We start from the raw sequence: 24190 nt of genomic DNA, 5'->3' as shown, positions 1-24190 counted from the left end.
CTACAATGGATTATCTTAAACAAGAACCTTTGTTCTCTCTTTTTTTTTTTTCTTGCTTTACCAGAATATACGGATAAATAGAATTTCAGCCAAAAACTACGGTCCCCCAGGGCTTCCTGGTTGGCATCTGATGCATGTCTGTTCCCACTGCAGCCTGGACTGAAGCAGGATGTGGAGGGGATGACTATCACTTAACACACATCAGAGCCAAATCCTGACAAAAACCAAGTAGGTACTAAAGTGAACTTGAATCATTTATTTGATAAGTTATGCCATAAGCTATCTACACCCTTAAGACTGATTTCCCCAGATAAGAAAACAAAAAAAACAAAAATAGCCTCAGTTATGAATTCTACCCCAACAACAACTTTTTAGACTTTCATTTTTTTCAAAAATAAAAACTCATTTTTATTTTATAGAAGAACCCATCTTTAAGAAGAAAACTCATGATTTTGCTATTTGGGACAACACTCCTGAAGATATGAATGCATTTAGTTTAACAATCACTCTTATCAAAAGATACCTTTAAAAAAAAACAGGTTGTATCTTATAAAAACAGGAAGAAAAATTGAGAGGAGTGAAGAATAGGTATTTTCAATTTGTAGATATCAATTATTCATAAGCAAAGAATCACAATTTAGGATTAATGAAAAGGTTTGTTGGTCTACTGTTAAATGACAAAGGCATCTTTGAACAACTCTGCATCAATTGATGATCTGTCAAAATAGTGCCAACAGATCAATCAGTGAAAAAGGAAAGTTAAAATATGTTAGCCTGAGCACAGGAGATCCAGCAAGTTCAGCTATTTGAAAACCAAACACACCAAGGTTCATCTGCTCCTGAAAAGAATCTTTCCATGTCATATGTAGAATACAGTTTATTAAGAAGGATTTATTAACCTTTAAGCCCCTTATAATTGAAAATTAGAGGACGATATTTTAGTATACATTCAATTATCTACACTAAAAAAATGTTTTTTAAATAAAGGCATTCAAAAGGAAAGTTTAGACTGTAAGTAGCCTGGCACTTACAGAATAAGAACACAGAAAGTTCACATTTCAAACCCTAAGGTACTTGTGATAAAGACCTATATAAATAACAAAAATATAATAGAGAAAGATGTAAGATACACAGGTGAGGATATTACTTACACCAGATAGAATTTAGGTCCTTGGACCAAGCAGAAACTATTAAATAACCACAAAGAACACCCTAAAAAGTAGAACATGCTTCCCTAAACAGTTTATTTTAAGAATATAGAGTTTTGCTTGTTTGCTCTGCCTTAGATAGTTCATGTGTTCGTGTGTTACAGGGTCACCAGGATGTAAAGGGAAATACCAAACAATTGTTACAAATAAACGTGGTTAGAAAACAAACAGATCTTATGGTAGCTCACAGAGACAAAAATGTGACAATGAATATATATATGTTCATATATAACTGAAAAATTGTGCTTTACACTGGAATTTGACACATTTTAAAATGATTATAAATCAATAAAAAATGTAAAAAAGAAAAGAAAAGAAAACAAACAGAAAATAACAACATTGGTCCATAATTTCTGTTTCTCACTCATAACCCCAACCTTACCACCCCCTCCAAGAAACAAGAAAGACAGAATTGTTTCAAATAAATATTGAGTTAGTAAATTTTAAGGGAAATGCCATCCCAAGATATATTTAAGTACTAAAAATGAAATCACAGCACAAGGAAACAGAAACAAAGAAGTAGTATTATGGTGACACCTACTGGCTAGAAGTCCTCATAGCAAACATGAGACCCAGTCAAAATAAGAAAAATTATTGAAATAGGAAGGAAAATTGATAATTCTAATTCACTACAGCATCAGGAACTTCTAACAAAACAGAACCACCTACATTATTTTATTACCACAAGGAAAGAGAATAACTCTTAAATATGTTCACAAGAGTGAATTTTATTAATTTTGAAATGCAAGTTTGCAATCTCCAAAGGCTAGGACTTAAATTTTAAAGTCAAAATAATTAACATATAAAATGCTATTTCAGCTTTGTAGCTGAATATATAAAGACTTTTTTTTTTAACTTAAGTATAGTTGATTTACAATTTTGTGTTAGTTTCAGGTATACAACAAAGTGATTCAGTTACGTATATATATATATATATTCTTTTTCATATTCTTTTCCATTATAGTTTATTACAAGATTTTGTATATAGTTCCCTGTGCTATATACTAAGATCTTATTGTTTACCTATTTTATATATAGTGGTTTGTATCTGCTAATCCCAAACTCCTCACTTATCCCTTCCCCCACCCCTCCTCCTTCCCCTTTGGTAAACATAAGTTTGTTTTCTATGTCTGTGCATCTGTTTCTGTTTTGTAAATAAGTTCATTTGTATCATATTTTAGATTCCACATATAAGTTATGTCATATGGTATTTGTCTATCTGTCTGACTTGCTTCACTTAGTAAATAATCTCTAGGTCCATCCAGGTTTCTGCAAATAGAATTAGTTCATTCTTTTTTATGGCTGAGTAATATTCCATTGTATATATATATATATATATATATATATATATATATATATACCACATCTTCTTTACCTAGTCATCTGTCAAAGGACATTTGCATTGCTTCCATGTTTTGGTTATTGTAAGTAGCACTTCTATGAACACCGGGGTGTATATATCTTTTTGATTTAGCATTTTCTCCAGATATATGCCCAGGAGTAGGATTGCTGGATCATATGGCAACTCTATTTTAACTTTTCTAAGGAACCTCCGTACTGCTTCCCATAATGGCTGTACCAATTTATATTTCCATCAACAGTGTAGGAGAGTTCCCTTTTCTCCACACACTCTCCAGCATTTATTACTTGTAGATATTTTAGTGATGGCTGTTCTGACCAGCATGAGGTGATACCTCTTTGTAGTTTAGATTTGCATTTCTCCAATAATTAGCAATGTTGAGCATCTTTTCTTGTGCCTATAGGCCATCTTTCTGAATGTCTTTGAAGAAATGTCTATTTATGTCTTCTGCCCACTTTTTGATTGGGTTATTTGGTTTTTTGTAATTGAGTTTTAAGAGTTCTTTGTATATTTTGGAAATTAAGCCCTTGTTGGTCACATCATATGCAAATATTTTCTCCTGGTCTGTAGGTTGTCTTTTCATTTTGTTTACGGTTTTCTTTGCTATGCAAAAGCTTTTAAGTTTGATTAGGTTCCATTTGTTTATTTTTGCTTTTATTTCTATTGCTTTGGGAGACTGACTTAAGAAAACATTGCTATGATTTATGTCAGAGAATGTTTTGCCATGTTCTCTTCTAAGAGTTTTATAGTGTCTTATCTTATATTTAAGTCTTTAAGCCATTTTGAGTTTATTTTCGTGTATGGTGTGAAGGAGTGTTCTAACTTCACTGATTTACATGCGGCTGTCCAGCTTTCCCAGAACGACTTACTGAAGAGACTGTCTTTTCTCCATTGCATATTCTTGTCTCCTTTGTCGAAGATGAATTAACCCTAAGTGTGTGGGTTTATTTCTGGGCTGTTTTATTCCATTGATCCACATGTCTATTTCTGTGCCAATACCACACTGTTTTGATTACTGTAAGCTCGTAGTATTATCTGAAGTCTGAAAGGGTTATGCCTCCAGCTTTGTTCTTTTTCCTCCAGATTGCTTTGACAATTCAGGGTCTTTTATGCTTCCATATAAATTTTAGGATTATTTCTTCTAGTTCTGTGAAAAATGTCATGGGTAATTTGATAGGGATCACATTAAACGTGTAGATTGCTTTGGGTAGTATGGTCACTTTAACAATATTAATTCTTCCAATCTAAGAGCATGGGATATACAAAGATGTTCAATCAGAAGATGCATACTTGCATTTCATTGCTAAGAAATAAATAATAATATTAATAATATGTATAAATGTTAATGAAAGGGGGTTAGCCCCACTTCCACCTTTACCAGAGAAATAACGAAATTCACGGAACAAAGCACATGTCTGAAAAACCGGACTGAAAAATACAGTTTCTCAAAAATCCCTAAGAGAGACCATTTAAATAAACTAGTAAAAATAAATGTTTTCTTTAACGTACCATAGCACCTTTCTAGTCCAAAACACATTTACATTAATACAACCCCCATTTTATCTTAATGACATCTTTTTGCTTTTCCAAATAGTTCTTTTCTTAAATGCTAACATCCTTAAAATTTCAGCATAAAAAAATTTGAGTTATTTCTCCTCAAGCACAACCTCCCCTTTAAGACTCAGAATTACACCTAAAGGCTTGACATCGGTTTATAGCCCATAGGCTCTGTTGAACGCTGACATTTAAAGACCAGACTTCAGAATTTCTCTATAGACATGGCCTGGTCTTCCTAATTAGAATTCATGAATATGCTCCAGGCAGTTGGTACAGGCATCGAGTTTTTTGGCTTGATGATAATTATCACCTGGTCTGCAAAAGCCAAAGTCTTCACACGCTCACAGACGGTTGATTGCAGATAAGAATATAATGAGAAAAGTCAAATTCCCACAGACATAAATTGCTAACACTATCTTTTTAAAAGCATGACCCTGAAAGAAAAATTGAGATATGAAAATAAGGAACTAGGATCATTAAGGTTTGTGTCAATAAATAATAATAACAAAAAAAAAAAAGACTTACTTCTCCTTCAGCTACAGTAAATGACTGGAGGATCTGAATTCTATCATCATCCAATATTTCATCTGTCAAGAACAACATAAGTCTGTAAGGCCAGTAGGCATGCAGGGTAAATTAACTCTCAAAAAAAGCCCTGATTTCTAGTGTTTGCTAATTTCCAGGATGCACATTCTCCCATTTCAAGCTATTAAATGTTGCAAACTTCTTGAATATTTAAGGTTCTCACAATAGGACAAGCTGGCTACCGCATACATTTGTCAGGGGACTTAAAATATGCCCTCTTCTTCTAGTCAAACCAAATCACCACATCAACATAAATGCCAAATCAAAGTCTTAACAATCCAAGTTTTAAGTACATATGTAGTTCTTTGTATGTATATTTTTTAATCAAAGTATAGTCAGTTCATATGTATTTTAAATGGCAAGCCATAATCTAGTGGTCATCAAAGCCCCTTTAAGACTCAAATCCCACACAACATTGTAAATCAACTATATTTCAATTAAAAAAAATTCAAACCCCATGTATGTGACCCCATCAAGAACCAAAAATGGTAGGACAGACATTTACTACTCTATTCCTAAAAGCCGCCCAGCCTCCTAGATTCACAACATACACACTAGACAACAAACATGTTTCGATTTTAGAAGGCCACCTTTACTCATCACTTGGGGGGTGCTGACAACTAAATAGGACACAGAAGACACAGCCTAGAATTCAAGCTAGTTTAAAATGTCACTGGTTCTCTACTAATCTCTCCACTCCTACTGGCTACCAGCATGTTACCCTTGTCTGGCACTAGGACCAAAACAGACCTTGCCGCTAGAGAGCTCTGGCATGAAGTCCTTCCTACCTCGCTCGCTGGTTAGCCAGCAATCATGATGTACATGGCAACCTCAGTGACAGCACACAGTAAGTCTGCCAAATTGCCGAAACTGGTCTGCAGCTCTGCCCTGTGTAGACCGTGGGCATCTCTTCTCCCTCCTTCTCAGGGGTCTCTCAGCTCCAGGCATTCAGGGCTCTCCACGCGTGCTGGCTCCAAGTCAGACCAGCATGCAAAGTGAAAAATACTTATAAAGAAAGCTTCTTCCCTAAAACTAAAATCTTTCCCTTACATTTTACTCACAAATTCTAATGAATATAAAAAACAAAGGCAGAAAATTTTCCATTTCTACCACTGACCGAGTAATCACAGGGGAAATTTTTAGTAAGCTACCATGTCAGAGTCAACCATTAGTGTCAAGGAACTAAGTATATTCCAATCGTTTGTATAACAGTGATTCTACATCACATGGCTTTTGGAGCAGGTTACCTTTTCGAGAGAGCCGGTAAGCATGTATCTCCAGAACAATCTCTGCCCCAACGTGCCAGGCTACAAATCCAATCATTGCAGAGGTTTTCTGCGGGCCAGGAAGATTCAGCCCTGGTAAATCCATTCCCAGGAACATTGCTGCCACTATGTTTGTAAGAAAAAAAATATATATATATATATATATGTATGTATGTATATATTCAAATGTAATTCAAGAGGCAACAGTGTGTGTATGTACGTGTGTGTGTTACATACTAGTAAAACATACTAAAAGAGTTTGTGAGAGAAAGTAGATTAATATTTATGACCAAATAGTTAGTCTTTTTCTTACTGCAAGACTAGAAAGGCTAAGATGGGAAATTGTAGTTATGATCTACCAGTTGTTAAAAAAAGAGGCACCCAAACTTTTCAATAGGTTTTAGGTCTGCAGTGTAGGAAAGGAGAAAAGCACAGAAACCATTTCTGATTATACCTCCCCTTCAGTGAATTTCTACAGACTAGACATGTGAGGACAGGAGGTATCAGCTTGGGTATTTATTATATAAAGCGTCAAAACATACTGGATAACCACACTTGACTTTCGAAAAAGTCCTTCCGCTGGAAAGTACCATCCCCATGGAAAGGACCTGAAAACAGAGGGCAGGGACCCCCATATCCCCGGCCACATCAGCCCAATCCACAACTGACCCTCCATTTCAGCTGCTGAAATGTTTGGTCATCAGCATAGTTTATTCTGCCAGCAAAGGCAAATGCTAAAAAAAGACGCTTAAAAGGAGAGTTTTGAAGTCCTTTTAAAAACCTTAAAACTGAAATAATGGCTTAAATAGTTACCTCAAGAAATTGCTTTCTGGGTTTCAACGTTTAAGGCTGATTTCTCCTCAACAACCAATTACTCCAATTACTAATGCATCTACAAATCATTTAAGCCAAATTACAACCTGCAGTATAAACAACCAGCAATTATATATGAATAAGTGGCATCGCAGTTACTTACCTGCTATTATTCTAGCAGCTGTTCCCATACTCCAGTGAGTCCAGTTAAACATTTGCCTTCTACCAAATAAAGAACCAGTCAGTATTCTTATAAAGCGATGGAACTACAATTAATTCCCAAGAGAATAAAAAGCAAGCAGTTTCCCTCACTGCCTAGGAATTATATATCTGAAATACATTTTAGAACCTTTTAAAGTGAATATAATGTATATTTTATAAAATGCAAAAAAGGAATTAGCCCGCCCACTAGTGACATCTGCATTATGAGCATTTATAAATGAAGACTGTAAGTACCTTGGGTCATGCAGGGGTGGTCTGGAGGCTGCCAGGAGAAGCTGAAGAACTGCTAACACCATCACGATACAACCAAGGTATGGGTGATAGCCTGCATGCTGAACAAAGTTACGTCATTTTAATGGTCTCAGTCTCGCCCATCCATTTAAACCCTCAAGCTAAAAATAAAGCACACAGATGTGTTCGTAGGATTTTTCCTGTGCTTTAAACATTTAATAACGATAATGATAGTAATAGGCACCATTCACCGAGTGTCTACACCAGGCACATACTTGCTACACATTATCACTGATGCTCACTGTGATGCCTGCCAGTTAGTTATCAATATCCCACTTGTACAAACAGGGGAACTGAGGCTCAGCGATATCAAGTAATGCATCCGAGGCGACATGGTGTGTAAATGGTTGTGGTGGAATCCAAGCACAGAAGGCTGCCTATCCCCCACAGGGATGTTCGATGACCACCAACCTCAGAACAACCCTTTGGAGCCCACCTGGGACTAGCTAGTATCTGCGTGTCAAGAGCAATCAACCTAATGCATTGTAATTATTTGCTCAGACCTCTGTGTTTCCCTGAGCTGAAGGTTCTGTATGATTCCCTGTAACCCATGTGCTTGACAGAGCTTTAGTCACTCAATAAATGTTTGTTGATTAAGGGACTAAGCTGCACAACCACTGTATTAAAATCACATCTCCTCTGTTCAGAATGAAGGTCTAAGCTAAGAAAAAACATCAACACCGTATCTCAACAGTTTCCACTCTTCTCTCAGTGATGTATACCTGCTCAAAACAGCACACAGTTGGATTAGACCACCTTACAGAACTATTTCACATAAAAACTGAAGACAAGGACTAAAAAGATGCTCTAACCCACAACATGTTTAGATGGAGGGATATTACAGTCTGCCGTCACTGACCCCCATGCTTGGGTAGACCCTAAAACCGGGGATCTAGAACAAGGACATAGTGGCTTCTAAGCCAAGACAGGAAGCTTTCACAAATCAGGAATTAAAAGCTGACGAAAGAGCACTATAAAACTTTTAGACCATGGACTCAGTTACACTCAGATACGTTATAACCTGGACCATGGAGTTGGAAAAATGCCTCTAATAAAAAACAGTAACAGCAGCAACTAAATTCTTAGATGTGTTTAGAATGTGCTAGGAGCTGTCCTACGTGCTTTCAGTTCATTAGCTCTCAACCCCTACAAAGCCTATGAGATAGATAGCGTACTATGCCCATTTTGCAGATGAGTAAACTGAGGGACAGAGAAGTTAAACAACTTGCCCAAGGCATCCTAGGTAATCAGTGATGACATCAGAGTTTGAATACAAGCAGCCTGGTTGTAGAACTGTGCGCTTAACCGTTACACTATCCTATTCATAAACAGCAAAGGCTACAAGCTACAAAGTTTAGGAAGTAAGTGTTACCCTTGTCCTGAATACCTGGATAAAATAAGGTTTTAAAGTCTTGAGCTATATCAGAAAATCCTCATAATTTCCTTCCAAAATAATGAGATGCCCAATCTATAAACTACCCAAAAAGCAGGGGGTGGGGGTTTCCTAGGAACATCTGTGACCTAGGATTCATCCAAGTCAGGCCTTGCAGCAACAGCATAAACTGAAATACTAAGTTTTGATAACGAATTCTGACTGGCTGTAAAACTGCAGGAGCATAATGAAAGCACAGGCTCTGACCTTGGTCAGGTCCATTTCTTACTCTTGATAACACTTAACTCAATCATTTAATAAATATTCACCTATACCTTATGTACCAGAATCTGTCCTGAGTGCTTTGAGATACAACAGTGAACAACGTATCAGCAAATAGCTTGGCTCTCAACAAAGCTCACCTACTAGTGTGGGAAGGCAGACAGAGAAACAACATAACACGTAAGTAAATTACACGAAATAGCGTCAGATAGAGTGCTTTAGGGAAAAGCAGCGGGAAGGGGCTCTCCGAGAAGCTTTCATCTGAGCAAAGACTTGAAGAAGGGGGCGAGTAGACGGAGCACGAGCAAGGAGAAGGAAGAATCTCTGCTAGGCTCAGCAGCGGCAGCACGTCTAGCATCAGGCCAGTGAGGAATGAGATGAGCTGTGGGACAAGGGGAGGGGGAGGAGATCAGGCAGAGGGTACCTGGGAGCAAATCATGCAGGATTTTGACTTTAACTTTGAGTAAAATTGAGAGACATTAGAGAAGCCGGTTTGGGACACAGGAATGGCATGATCTGATTTATATATATATTTTTTAAATCACTCTGCTTCTTGGTTGAAAGCAGAGTGTGCATGGGCAAGGGTTGAAGCAGAGAGACCAATCAGGTGTCTACTGCAATAGTCCAGGCAAAAGATGACGGTGGCTCAAACCCACATAGCAGCATCAGTGATGGTGAGAAGTGTGTTCGACATGCAGAGGCAATGGGATTTCCCGACGGATTTGATATACGGTGTGCAAGAGAGCAGAATTCAGAGTAATTCCAAAGTTTTGGCCTAAGAAGGGAACAGCCAACAACTAATATGGGGATGGCAGCAGACAGAGCAGGACTGGGAAGAAAGGTCAGGAACTCCATTCTGGACACATTAGGTTTGAGATGTCTTAAACATGCAAGTTGAGGTCCTGAGTAGACAGCTGGATGTGCGAGTCTCAAGCCAGGGGAGATGCTTAAGCTGGAGATACACACTGGAGAAGAAGCCTCTGTTTCTTCATCTGTGACATGAGGTTATTATCAGTAACTACTTCATTTGAGGCTTAAATTTGATAACACATGTAAGGCACTTAGCACAGCTGCTCACATTAAGAATGCAACTAATGTAGCTTAGTGATAATCATAGCATTAGTTAGAGAAAACCACTTACAGTGTTCGTGTTTCTTAGATATGGTGCTTCCAATTTTCACCACTCCAGTGAGAAAACTCACTAAAGCTATAGTGTATTCATAACATCTGAGGCAACCTAAAAATACACTTTACTAGCAAATAATCTTCACTGACATTCTCACTCCGTCCCTGACCCCCAACCATGTGAAATCAGTCACCAGATGATTCATTCAAAGAGGAAAGAAAGAGGGGTACGTGCAGAAATATCTTTGTACCCATCATTTGAGAATAAAACAGTGAACCCCTTTGACATCAAAATAAATTTAAAACATACAAATAGAATTAGAACACGCTGTTTAAGATCTGCTTACCCAATTCCAGCCTCTTCTGTAAATGAAAGGTAGAAGAAAAGCAATGAAGGTGAGGGCAGAAGTAGTGAGCATGAGAATTCGATGCACCTGCAAGGGTGAAATGACAAAATGAGAACAGAGTTAACGACCTAAGAGAAAGGAGTTGGCATCACTAGGAAGATCGTGGGATGAGATTCAGTGAAGGCATGCATTCGATTGACGTCTAACCACGATTTGTGGTCAGTTAAAAAAAAATCTTACTATACCACTGAGCTTTAAAGAAAAGCCTAGGCCGCCAACCTCGTCACTCAAAAGCATCTGCCCAGACTTCACCTGCACAGAGCAGCAGGAATGGATATTTCATACACAAAGCCAAGTCCATCATTCTCTTCCAAAGGTATTTATTAACTTCTACCACCAAGCACAGTGCCTGGATACAATTAGACTGCAAGGAAACAGAAAGTACTCGTTTCCTGAGGAGCTTGGGAATTAATTGAGCAGATAAGAGAAATACATTCGAAATGTACAGTTCATTGTCCAAATGAGGACAATACTGAGAGTGACCGTGGGCAGTTAGCTGATTACACCAGGATGACTGGGGCAAACTAACACTACGCCAGGGGAAGAAGGACATATAATCACCATATATGTGTACATGCCATCAGAAAGTAGGACATGTAGTCACCCTATATATACAGACATCATAATTTTAAAGACAGCAGAGGATTTGAATTGGTAAAGAGAAGACGTGAAGAGTTTTCCAGTTGGGACTATCCACGTGAGAAGATGAGAGAGAGCAAGCAGTCAGAGGCAGACACAGACAGGAGCAAGGCATGTGGTCTGACCTTGCCAGACAATACCTATCCCTCAGCAAAAAAAAGCTAAAAGACAAAAAAAGTAAATAAAGCCACCTAGAAAATGTAAAGAGAAACAAATTTAAAAGTAAATAAAACTGTTCCAGGAAAGCAGTACTGCTTCCTACAAGCAGACACACACTTTCTATCTCAACACGTATTCACTGATCTTCTACTATATTTGCAAATATCTATATGACAAATGAAAGATAAGGCTTGTTTTGCTTTGTTTTGAGGGGTATTTACTGGCTCTTGCTCATGTTTCTATTAAAACACTGCCTGCTCATCCCATGGGAAGGAACAGCATGAAAAGGAACACTTTTAGTTTCTCTTCCCACCCACACAGGACGTACACGATCCTGACTGGTGAGCCAGGGATGGTCCAACATTCACTGGCCCATTAACTAGAGGACACGCTGAGCTGCTTTGCAATGTAGCAAGCTCCCACTCTTTCTTTCTTCTGCTCTACTGCCTTCCTTGGCCCATCTGTACTCAGTGTAGTGGGTGTATTCACTCTTCTAGTCTCTCCTGCAACTAGACATGTAACTCAGGATCATTTGGGTCCCAAGGTCCATGTAACAAAGGGACACACATAGCCCTGATACATTCTCCAATCCAGCCTGACCTTTCATAAAGCTGTCTTTATTTTCATCTCCATTAAGCATTTTGTGTCCATGCTCAGTTGGATAAGAAACCAAAGGGCAAAAAGAAAGGATTATGAGGATTCCAAAATTACTATAACCACACACACACAAAAAAATCCCCATACATCATACGTTTTCATGTTGCAATGTTCAAGTAATGTGGAAATTGCAATAAACCTTTTCTCCACGTACCTGAAACCAAGCTGCATCACCAAATAAAGCCTTTGACCAAACAGGTTTAAAGAACCGTGCAATCAGGACACCTATGCTAACGGTCGTCATCCACGCCACAAACATTAAGGCACCTACAGGGAGAAAATGTGATGGTTGACAACACAATCTAATTAAGCTGTTTCTTAAATGATCAGGCCAAATGCTTAGAAAATGTAAATAGCCAACAAAATGCATTCAGCTGACATAAGTGCAACCTAAATCTCAATGCTTTTCCCACCACCACTGCTACTTCTAATAGGTAACACTTCCAAAGCTCTTCTATTATGCCAGGCGCTAAGTGCTTTACATGAATTAATCTAACTGATCTTGACAACAATCCTATAAAGTAGTTACAATGATTATTCTATTTTTTGCTGGATGGGGAAGGAAAGCATAGAGAAGTTAAGTAACTTCCCCAAGTTACAAGGTTGGAATTCGAACCCAGTCTGGCTTGAACAATTGTGCTCTTAATCATTATACTAATACAGCCTGCCTGCAGTTATCTCAGAATCTTCTCACATCTCACTCCAAAAAATAATGGAAAACAAATAGCACATTATTTCTGAATCCAATTACTGTCAAGCTAGAGCTACTAGTAGAAGCAAAATAACAGCAATAAAGATACCTTCTAGCTTAACTGCAATGAAGACATGTGTTGAAACTCTGCGGAATATAAAGGAATAAGCTGGACTACTTTTCTTTTTTTTTCTTTTTTTTTTAATTGAAGTATAGTCAGTTTACAACATTGTGTCAATTTCTGGTGTACAGCACAATGTTTCAGTCATACATATACATACATATATTCATTTTCGTATCTTTTTCATTATAGGTTACTACAAGATATTGAATATAGTTCCATGTGCTGTACAGTATAAACTTACTGTTTATCTACTTTATATATAGTAGTTAATATCTGCAAATGTCAAACTCCCAATTTATCCCTTCCCATCCCATTTCCCCCCTGGTAACCATAAGTTCGTTTTCTATGTCTGTGAGTCTGTTTCTGTTCTGTAAGTAAGTTCATTTATGTCTTTTTTTTTTTAAGATTCTACATATGAGTGATATCATATGGTATTTTGTTTTCTCATTCTGGCTTACTTCACTTAGAATGATGCTCTCCAGGTCCATCCATGTTGCTGCAAATGGCATTATTTTATTCTTTTTATGGCTGAGTAGTATTCCATTGTATAAATATACTACAACTTCTTTATCCAGTCATCTGTCGATGGACATTTAGGTTGTTTCCATGTCTTGGCTATTGTAAATAGTGCTGCTATGAATATTGGGGTGTGTGTATCTTTTCAAATTAGAGCTTCCTCCAGTTATATGCCCAGGAGTGGGATTACTAGATCATATGGTTAAGTTTATTTTTAGTTTTTTGAAGAATCTCTATACTGTTTTCCATAATGGCTGTACCAAACTACATTCCCACCAGCAATGTAGGAGGGTTCCCTTTTCTCCACGCTATCTCTAGCATTTGTCATTTGTGGACTTTTTAATGATGGCCATTCTGACTGGTGTGAGGTGATATGTCATTGTAATTTTGGTTTGCATTTCTCTGATAATTAGTGATATTGAGCATTTTTTCATGTGCCTATTGGCCATTTGTATGTCTTCACTGGAGAGTTGCTTGTTTAGGTCTTCTGCCCATTTTTGGATTGGCTTTTTTGTTATTGTTATTGAGTTACATGAGGTGTTTATATATTCTGGAAATTAAGCCCTTGTTAGTAGCATTATTTGCAAGTATTTTCTCCCACTGCATAGATTGTCTTTTCATTTTGCTTATGGTTTCCTTCGCTGTGCAAAAAAAGCTTATAAGTTTAATTAGGTCCCATTTTGTTTATTTTTGCTTTTATTTCTATTGCCTAGGTAGACTGCTCTAGGAGAATACTGCTAAGATTTATGTCAGAAAAAGTTTTGCCTATGTTTTTTTCTAAGTTCTTCCTTCTATACTGTTTTGTCTTATATTTAAGTCTTTAAGTCATTTTGAGTTTATTTCTATGTATGGTGTAAGGGATTGTTCTAACTTCATTGATTTACATGCATGGACTACTTTTCAAATGCAATCAGCTTTCACTTGTAGAACTAGAGCAAATGAGAGCCTTATTTCTAGGCTGCTGCTCTTCCAACTTGGTTCTTTTCATCATTTTCAGAATGTAATACCTAACTATAGCACTGAGTACTTCGTATACACTCAAATGCTTGTACACTGATCAGTTCTTCAACAAAAAAAAAGTGTATCTTTGGAATCAAACTACTGTTATAATTAAACAATCACAATCACAAGCCCCTCTTTTATTAACATTTATTTGAATAAATGGCACAACCAAAGTCTCATAAAAGTTAAAATAATTAGCCCAATGATACTCAATCCTGCCTACAGTAAGAAATGACTAGCATACTTTTTAAAAATTACAGATGTCTTAAAAGCTTCATTGGTGATTTTAATGTGCAGGTAGGGTTAAAATTCACTGAATTATTCCTATCTATCTTTTTAATAAAAATTAGCAAACATTAAGATAGATAATGTTACTTGAAAATGTTAATGTTCAAACATGGAAGATTTGTGAACATTTGCTAAATTATGCCTGCTACCATTCTTAATCTAGCCCACACAAAACTTATTCCACAAAATTTAGTTTATTCCACAAAGTAGTAATAATACTACACATGTAACTTACCATGAACCTTCAGAAGGAGTAAAGAATGAGATCCTCCTACGTTCTGTGGATAGCCTGTCACATTGTATTTTTCATACGTAATCAAAGGTTGCTGAGAATGCTTATGAATTCGCCCTAAAATTCAAAAAAAAAAAAGACAAATTACTTCCTCAGGAGAGAAGGAAGGTAGAGACAATGGCATGGCATGGAAACAAAATTTCTTAAGGTAATAAAAAGTAAATAAATTTCAACAGAGATGACATATGTAATATTGTATATTGATAATACAACAATACCTAGTAAAATACATAAAATGTATTCATATAATAAAAATATTATGTTTAATATTAATATATGATATAATAATACTTATTATGTATCAAATTAAATCTTTGAATGTATAGAACTATTCCAATTATTTTGTGTATGTGGGTATGTATGTGTTTGTGTTCATTCTGGGAATCTATCCTACAAAACTATTCACCTTTTAACTAAAGATACATGTACAAGAATACTCCTAGAAACTTTTTCTATGCTGGCCAAAAAAAATTTAAACAAGCCAAATGTCCGTCATTAAGAGAGTAAGTAAGTAAATTACAGAAAATACATTACTTTTAGAATACAATGCAAGTGTCACAAAGAATAAAATAATTAAGAAATTTGATGTGAATTATATATCAATCTTTGTCCCAAACAAATAAATATTAATAATTTCCAAGAAGAAACATTTATATAGGACACAGGTTACGTTATTTTTCTAAAATGAAACAAACTAAAAATTAACAGCAAAGAGCTACATTTTCCATGTTCAAAAGTATTGAATACTTGGGCTCTGAGGTCAAAGAGTTTTCCAACTCCAACATTTGTTTATCTGGGCAAATGACTTAACCTCTGTAAGCCTGCTTCCTCCCAGATAAAACAGGGATAATAATAGTACATACCTAGTGTCGGCTTCCATGAAGCTGAAAATGAAGAACTTGATAAAAGTGCTGAGCCAGCAACTAGCACTCATTAAGCACTGAGTAATTTTTATTTATTATTATCATTTAACCAAGGAGTGATTTTCAAGCTAATTTGCGGCTGAAAGTAGGAATATGTGAATTTACCAATAACCAAACCTATCACCCACAACTAAATCTGCAAAGACTCCTAACTTTTCTCTGACACTGGGTAGGTATTTTATCTTGCTTTAAAACCTTTTGAATCTCTACTTCACCTGTAGTATAAAATCTAAACCACATGACAGAGGAGGCAAGGCTTTTTACAGTTCTGCCTCCACCACGCTTCTGTTCCTCGTCCTCCTTTACTCCACCCATCCCCTCCATTCTATATGCCCAGCTTCTCATCATTTTCTTTTTTTGCAGGGACGGGGGCTCTTTATTGAAGTATAGTTGATTTACAATGCTGTGTTAGCTTCTGGTGCACAGCATAGTGATTCAGTCATATATATATATATATATATATATATATATATATATATATATATATATATATATATACACACATACTCTTTTTCATATCACCATTTTCAAAGTAGGCCATATGCTCAAAGTTTGAGGGTAGTAATATCTCCAGGGAGATGAGTCACTAAATACTACACTACCTTGGCATTCCTGCTGTTTTTCACAATATCATCAGCCAAGACCTTAAACAAAATCTAATTCTTATGTACTTCAGTACCTACCAGGGCATTCTTAAGGATAAACTAAACATTCAAACTCATAAAGTTACCTTAGGCTACACTTGGCATTAGAATCACTTAGAAGAATGTGGGACAGGAAATACAGCACACCTGCAGGGCACCATGAGGCATTCTTTTTCAATGGGAGGTCCTGTAGAAGTTTACGAAGATGTCCAGGAGCTATTCTCTTTAACTCTCTCCATCTTCCTGGAGAAAGCTCAGGTCCAAGGACATGAGATTCATTTTGGGCAGGTCATCCACAACAGCCAATTCTCTAGCAATAATCCCAAAGTCCTGCATCTAGTGTCCCTCCAAGGAATCTGCCAATGTCCCTACACTCAGGGAAGCGCAAAGTTATGGATTCTTACCAAGTATTTTTTCCTAGTTCAAATACATGTTGCCAGCCAAAAGTCACTTTCACCATAAGTATGTTGCCTTATAACATAGTTGACGCTACCTTTACCTAGTTTCAAGGGAAAAAGCTAGAAGGTCGGCCAAAGTCAAACTGTCAGACAAAAATGGAAAAGGGTTTGAAAACTCTTTTTACCCACAAATGTGTATCTTTCAAAAGAACAATTACAGGAGTCTCCCCAAAAAAGGAGGGAAAGGGAAAAAGTGAGAGAAAAAAACAAAAAATAGTTTTTTAGTCAATATACTTACCATCAGCAGCTGCACCATCAGCTAGAAATATGTAGTAGCTTGCATTTAGATCAAATCTATTCTTAACCCCAGGAAGGGTAATATTCCTTCTGAAAGAGCACTGCATAACACCATCCATCAGCCTCCAAGCCATATCCTCAAGGGGATCCTGCCAACACATACAATGGGTCTTCTCAGCACTTTCCAAAAATTTGCTAAAAATAAGATATGATCAAAATCCTGACCTGTTCAATTTCCTTTCCCTTAGATCCTCTGTGCACTTATTGTCTGCAGTGTCATTGTTTCCCTACTTCCTCTTTGAAGAGTACAAGAAACACATTCTCCCAGTTTATTTGTCTTAATCCCACTTGGCAAAAATAGTGTTTTTACTATCTAAGTTAGAAACTTTGGCAAATGTACTAACTCCATCTGGCCACTAACACACAATCAAAAACACTGAAGAAACAATTAGCAAGTAATATCCCAGTGGCCAAAATGCAACACGCAACTGGGGAGAAGTTTCAAGCCCATGAGAAAGCCATGCAGAGAACGCAGCATGCCATGAGGTGCTAGCCACGGCTTTGTCACAGCTCATTTGCTTGTCAATTGTCTTGTGAAAATGACACTTCTCTAGAAAGAAGCCACCTTTGGGCACAGGTGCCAACAACAGGCACTTAAGACAATTGCCCAAGACACTGAACCAGTCTCTACTATATGTGCACCTCTTTCTTGCACCAGTCAGGAAATTCTGTGTCACTAACATGAGCCTCTTCTTAAAAATCCGCCTGTAAGCTTTTGTAAAGGCGCTGATGCTCTAACGCTTTTGACAAACCGTAACATATTTTTTTATAAGATGCAAACAAAAGGGATTTAAGTGACACAAGCAAGAATGCATCTTTTCCTAAAAGAGAAATTTGTCTTGTGCTTTCTTAAGAAAGAAAAGGAAGAGAAAGGGGGCAAAGAAAAGGGGCATGGTGACTGGAGTTAATAATACTGTATTGTATACTGAAAATCTGCCAAAAGGGTAGCTCTCAGGTGCTCTTATCACACACACAAAGACTAACTGTGAGGCAATGGATGTATTTATTAGTTCGACTCTAGTAACCACCTCACTATGTAGAAGGATATCAAAACATCATGCTGTATATCTTAAACATATACAATTTTTATTTTTTAAAAAGTATATGTAGCAAAAATAAGTAAAATGCAGAAAGGTTTCTCCCTGATTATTGTAAGAGAGGAGCTCTGATGCCAGGCTAACTGCAGGTCGGAAGCTATCTTGCAGCACAGCCAGGCAGGCCACAGTCAGCAACACAGCCAGACGGTGGGCTGGCCAGGTGGAGGTTCCCAGAATCTTCACACCTACCCTGGGGTCCATTACAGGGTGACTTCGCCCCACCAAATGGGCAGGTTGTATGCGCACAGTCTGGTCTTCACGAATGCACATATAAGCATCATCATCACCCTGAAAAACAATTGCAAATGAGAAAAGTTCAAGGGAATTTCAACACTTTGTTTAAAAAAAAAAAGAATCTCTAATGAAATCAAATAGTATTTGATGCTTTTAAATCATAACTTAATGAGTCAATCTTAAATGGTATTATGAATTCAAGAGAACTGGCTGTCCCATATATTAATTAAAAATGATTTTGTTATAATGCAAAGCAATACAATTTTGGTGTGAAAACAGATTAAAACAGATATGTAACATGGTTACAGCCCATAACCCATCACCAGTTGAACATCACTGTCAATGCTTTTGTATATATTCATCCAAACCTATTTATATTTGTACCTGTTTTTCTTCCCAAATGGGAAAATATACAGTTTGTTACCTTTTTTCACTGAACTTATCACAAACATTGTTTTGAATATTTATTTAATTAAGTAAACGTGTCCTACAAAGTTTTATAACTATAAGTGCTCTGCATTATATTGGGTTTTGGGGGTAACTTTTAAGATGGAAAATACTGTCATCGAATATTGCTAATATTGCACACAATTAACAGATTTACTATTACATATTGAGGACAAAATGTCTGACCGCAAAAGGGCATTCCTTGTCAGTCTAATTCTTGTCTATCCTTTAGTCTCCAACACTTCTTAACTCCAAATATGAAATCTTATTTAAATGAGTATCAGAGGGCAGATGGCATCGCAACTTTAAAGCACATTTAAGTGATGGCGCCAATAAATAGTCTGGATGTTAAGTGACTGTATATAGTTTGGGTTCTTTCACTTATTCTAAAACATTATCCATAAACTATGTAACAAGGTCTTATATGTGCTTTAGTCACTAAACTCCTTAAACAAGATCTAAGACTAACCAACTATAATAAATTTTGCTACCAATACCAATATGACATTCTAACATGTTTTAAAGTTTTATTTTTTAAAGTTCCATTTTTGAGAACTCGCAAGCACACAACCTTAGCAAAGCAGTTATTCAGTGCTACACATCTTATATTCAAATCAGAACTAGCGCTGCTCAAGATAAGGAATTTGCTGTCATCATGACTGAAGCCAGGAGACTACACACTATGACACACAGACCAACTTCAGCACGGTGCTATTTCTGCACAGGCCACAGACTGAGGATGGTGTTTACATATCTATGTGGCTTTTAAAAATTGGAAGAATGCTATTTCATGACAAGTAAAAATTCATTAAATCCAAGTTTCAGTGTCTATAAATAAAGTTGTATTGGAATACAGCCACACCTAATCTATGGACAGTCTGTGGCTGCTTTAGTTCTGCAACAACAGAGGTGAGTGGCTGCAACAGTGACCATGTGGCCCACAAATCCTGAAGTGGTCGCTCTCTGAGCTGCTACAGAAAAGGCTGGCTGATCTCTGATTTAAATAAACGATGTGTGTTTTCTAGAATGCTTAAGGGCTTACCCGAGTTTGTTGTACTAGACGTTCATGTAGGTTTAAAACTTTGCAAAACAAAAAGCTGGGGTGGGGGAGAGGAAGAAGAACTTCAGAGGTGAATAAAAGAGAAGAATCTGAGTCACAACTAAAGTTTTCTTGAAGACCAGAGAAGACAGCGGCAGCAATGAGGGAGACAGTCCACAAACGGCCCAGGACGGTGTCTGAAAAGCAGCAAGGAATCAAGAATGGTAGTTGCTTTTTTATTGCTGCTGTCGATCCCTCAGAATGGGGAGTCCAAGAGCGCATCACGAGGGAAGATAACAAAGTCAGTTTTATAGATGATGGTTGTGTGGCCCGGAGCACGACTCTGGAAGAGAGCAGCTTAGCAGCTGGAAATCCCCATCTGGACACACACAAGGGAGGTCAGGACTGGGATCACTCTGGAATTTGAGCACTGAGAAGTTGTGTACAGAACAAAACAGGCAGGGGAAGGCAGAGAACAGAAGCAAGTATAGTGTGTACACTTGTATACTTTATCTCATTTAACAAAGTGGCTGAGATGAAGAAGATATACACACTTTGAAATTCAGTTAAAGTTCAGATATTAACAAGTCGTTGTTAGCAAATACATGGAAAGTTGTCCTTTCATCAATGTTAGTGATGCGGTCTAATCAAAACAACTGCTAGCACTAATTCACAAACCAAGTTGAAAAAAGGTATAACTCGGGTTATCTAATCAGTATTCACAACATCAGATACATTCAGAGTTTAAATTTACAATGTGTACTGGTAAGAAATAGCAGGTCATAAAAATACCCAAAAAATTTAAAAATAATCAATAGAAATAACTACTTTAAAAATATTGTTGATGATTTATTTCCCCCAATTTAGGCAAACAGGTGTACAGATGATTTTAATCATTAAATAGGCTTGCTCTGTAAATCAACAGCACCTGCATGATTAAGTCTTTTTTTATAATGATGAGTACTATATGATAAATGTAAGATTTCTATGTAAGATAAATATATCTTGAATCAGAGATAAACGCTTTTGTGCCATCAACGCCTACAACTTAGAACAGAAACCTCTGGTCTACTTAGAGGCTCCTCATCACAACACCCACTGCAACAAAAGTGTCTTTTCCTCTTCTGACAGATTTTATGCGGCCAGAAAAGGAAATCTGTTAGTAATTCTACTTCATGAAATTTGGCTATAAAGTGACTAGAATGTTTTTTACTCAAGTGCCCAGAACACAAATCGAAATGAGGACTCTAGAGATGAATCTTAAGGAAACTACACACTTATTCCAAGACTATCATTGTTAATCCCTGTTGGAGTTGTCTTCAGAATTTTCTTCATAGCCAGTTCCATTCACAGAACAAGCACCACCACCCTCTTTCCTTATTGCTTTATAGTCAGATTTTACTTTTAACCTAGCCTCCTAAAGCACCTAATGCACCCAGCCTGGTTCATTTTTGCCAGAACCGAGAATACGCGAAAGAATATGCTGTAGGTCTAACGGTAATTACGAAAGGGAAATGGGGGAAGTGTTTTGAACAACTGCAATATCGTTTGAACAAGTATAAAATTTCCCATAAAAGCAACTTAAAAGGGAAAGAGTCATAATTTCTTCTATGTTATTTTTAGAGGCCTATGCCATATCTTCTATCTCATAGGTTTAAGACATACCCTTTGTTGGGTGAAAAAAGATAAGAAGTGCACTCAGGAGCTATAATGGTAAAACACACATGACATAGCATATATTGCAATGTCTTCCCTCTACAAAAGTTACACCTGGCTTCCTGCAGTATTTTCAGCCACAAGAACCACTGTGATCAGCGTGCACCTTTAAGGAAAATATTTGTTTTCTATCACAGAATCTCAGGGCTCCTTTTTTTTTTTAAATATTATTTCGTAAAAAAGTGATGTTAAGTTTAACACTTGACAGGAAGAAAACTTTCAAGAAAGGCTCCTTGCATTTGCTGATGTGGAAGTAAGAGGCTTTCTCCGTTTGGAGCCAACCCCCTCCACAGCCAGCTCTGCTTGAACGGGACTGACACATGTCCTGGCCCGTCATACCCTTCTTCCTCCTCCCTGGGATGTCAGAATGCTAACGCAGCACTCTGCAATTCCACACCACGGCACAAGGCTGCCACCTACAGACCCTTTTAATCCATTCAGCACTACCCACAGAGAGCAAGAATCAGGTGAAAACAAATGCTGCCTGCTGTAGACCTGACAAGTGAGCCTACTGGTAAAGCACCCACTGGTGCCCAGACACGCCAGCTCTAAGTCTCTGTCTGGGAAACGTGCCAGTGACTACCAGAACAGGGGCAACAGGCACAGCAACCCAGGCTGCAGTTACTGGCCAAGGAGAAAGCGAGAGGTTGGGAAGCATCACAGACAACAGGAGCGTTTATGCAGAGCGACTTTTTCATAACCGCACTTCTGGTTTTATCACAGAGATAGACACACAGAGGTAGACAGAAAAAGTGGCAAAGCCACTGGAAATAAAATGATTTTTCCAGCTTTCCTTAGGACAGCATTGCTCTTAGAGGTATGTAATCGCCAGCTCAGAGCTGCTTGACTTAGAATCCGTTCTGAGTTCATTTCTCTGCCGTCCCTTCCCATCCCTCCCTTAAGTGAGATAATTTGACTCTGGAACCAACAGCTAAACTGCTGTTGATCAGAGCTCACTCCAGCGACTCTCCTTTCATTACCACGTATGTAAGTGAGAGGTACAAACCATCCGTTGGTCATGAGACAACGCAAAGGATAGATAGCCTTTACTGGGACCACTCATTTCAACCATCACTGACTGGTCATCGCGTGTGAAGGACAAGAAGACACAGGCAAGCTCTTTCTCTGGGTCGCAGTTCTCAGGACTCCTAATACAGAATTTCTTGTTCCCACAATCTGAAGTATTGAACTAGAAAAATGACAGAGGTGGGGAAAAAGTCTTAATTATCAAACAGGCAATTTATTTCCAATGACAGAAGAGCTGCTACCTTGAAGCATGGGTTTTAACAAGAATACCTTCTCATAATAAGAATTCAAATAAGGGAACAAAGACGTATCCTAAATTAGAAATTATCAAAGCAGTAGTTAGGTTTTGAACTTTTAAACTTAATTAATTTTAATTAAAATTTGGAAGACAATATTAATTGGACTGTAATTATGCACAAGAATTAAAATCCCTTTAATACACAAAATATTTCACCCTAATTACATTCTAGAGCAAAGTTTCTGGTAAACTTTGAGAAACTTCTCACAGAATATTTAAGTCCACATTGACATTCTTGCCTAAAGGGTGTCCTCTAGTTTTCAGAGGTGGAATTTTAAAAAGCAAACAAACAGACACTTAGCAAGTTTTTATATTTAGATCCTGGACTCTGCTTCTAGAATTCAGGTTCAAATTTGACATTAAAATAACGTGAGGAAAAAGTGGTGGTGACTCTTATATATATCGCCACTCCAAATAATGGCAATAAGAATTTCATAGGGGAGAAACAAAAGCAATGTACAGTGATTTAATTCAGGACTTCTTGCTATGGCAAATAAGGAAAAGAGTATTAAAAAATGTCAGCTCTACAATTTGACAGAGCAAATAAGCAGTCATCCTGTGTTAGAATGAGCTGTGACAGCGTATTTGAGAAGAGAGCTAAACACTAATTTAAGTAATTAGATTTAACAGGAACTGTATAGAAAAACTCTCATATCTTCTACTCTACCAATACTTCTGGCCACCAAATGTGTGTGGGTTTTTCCCACACTAAGCAATTCTGTAATTCTCTGTAGATGCCAACTGGGTGCCCTATAATTCAATTCTGTTCTGACACTATCTACTTGAAGTTGGTGTCAGACCCCAAAAGTCCCACAAGACTGTCCCCTCTTTAGATGCCAGTCACAAGTCCCGTGTTGTCACCTGTACTTCTGAATGGTCGGCCACATATTGGAGGCTCCCATGACCACTACCTTGGGTTAATTTACCAAGATGGCTCACAGAACTCAGGAAAATAGCTTACTTACTAGATTATCAGTTTATTAAAAAAGGATAGCAACCCAAGAATGGCCAGGTGGAAGAGATGCCTAGAGCAAGGTATGCAGGAAGGGACATCGAGCATCTCTGAGGGACCACCCTCCCAGCACCTCCACGTGGTCAGCAACCTAGCAGCTCTCTGAACCCCACACTTTAGGAATTTTTTTGGAGGCTCCATCAC

At 37.5% G+C, this 24190-nt stretch overlaps 1 protein-coding gene across 3 annotated transcripts in view; it reads right to left on the bottom strand.

Moving 5' to 3' along the window:
• FRRS1 (ferric chelate reductase 1) overlaps positions 1-24190 on the bottom strand; it is a 47693-nt gene that overhangs the window by 5990 nt on the left and 17513 nt on the right. For 2 of the 3 annotated variants that reach the window (XM_072968145.1, XM_072968146.1), the window contains 11 exons: positions 22717-22899; positions 18464-18562; positions 17119-17266; positions 14799-14912; positions 12097-12209; positions 10428-10514; positions 7245-7342; positions 6952-7010; positions 5958-6101; positions 4651-4712; positions 1226-4559 (listed from right to left, as the gene is read on the bottom strand). In XM_072968145.1, coding sequence (XP_072824246.1) covers positions 4467-4559; positions 4651-4712; positions 5958-6101; positions 6952-7010; positions 7245-7342; positions 10428-10514; positions 12097-12209; positions 14799-14912; positions 17119-17266; positions 18464-18562; positions 22717-22899 — 1200 coding nt within the window. In that variant the 3' untranslated portion in view covers positions 1226-4466. Of the gene's footprint in view, positions 1-1225; positions 4560-4650; positions 4713-5957; positions 6102-6951; positions 7011-7244; positions 7343-10427; positions 10515-12096; positions 12210-14798; positions 14913-17118; positions 17267-18463; positions 18563-22716; positions 22900-24190 lie in introns of those variants that run through there. The other variant, XM_072968147.1, reaches the window with a different exon arrangement.

Source organism: Vicugna pacos, chromosome 9 (genome assembly GCF_048564905.1).
Source record: "Vicugna pacos chromosome 9, VicPac4, whole genome shotgun sequence".
Taxonomy (NCBI): domain Eukaryota; kingdom Metazoa; phylum Chordata; class Mammalia; order Artiodactyla; family Camelidae; genus Vicugna; species Vicugna pacos.
Note: the sequence above shows the minus strand (reverse complement) of the source record. Positions and strands in the feature narration are given on the sequence as shown.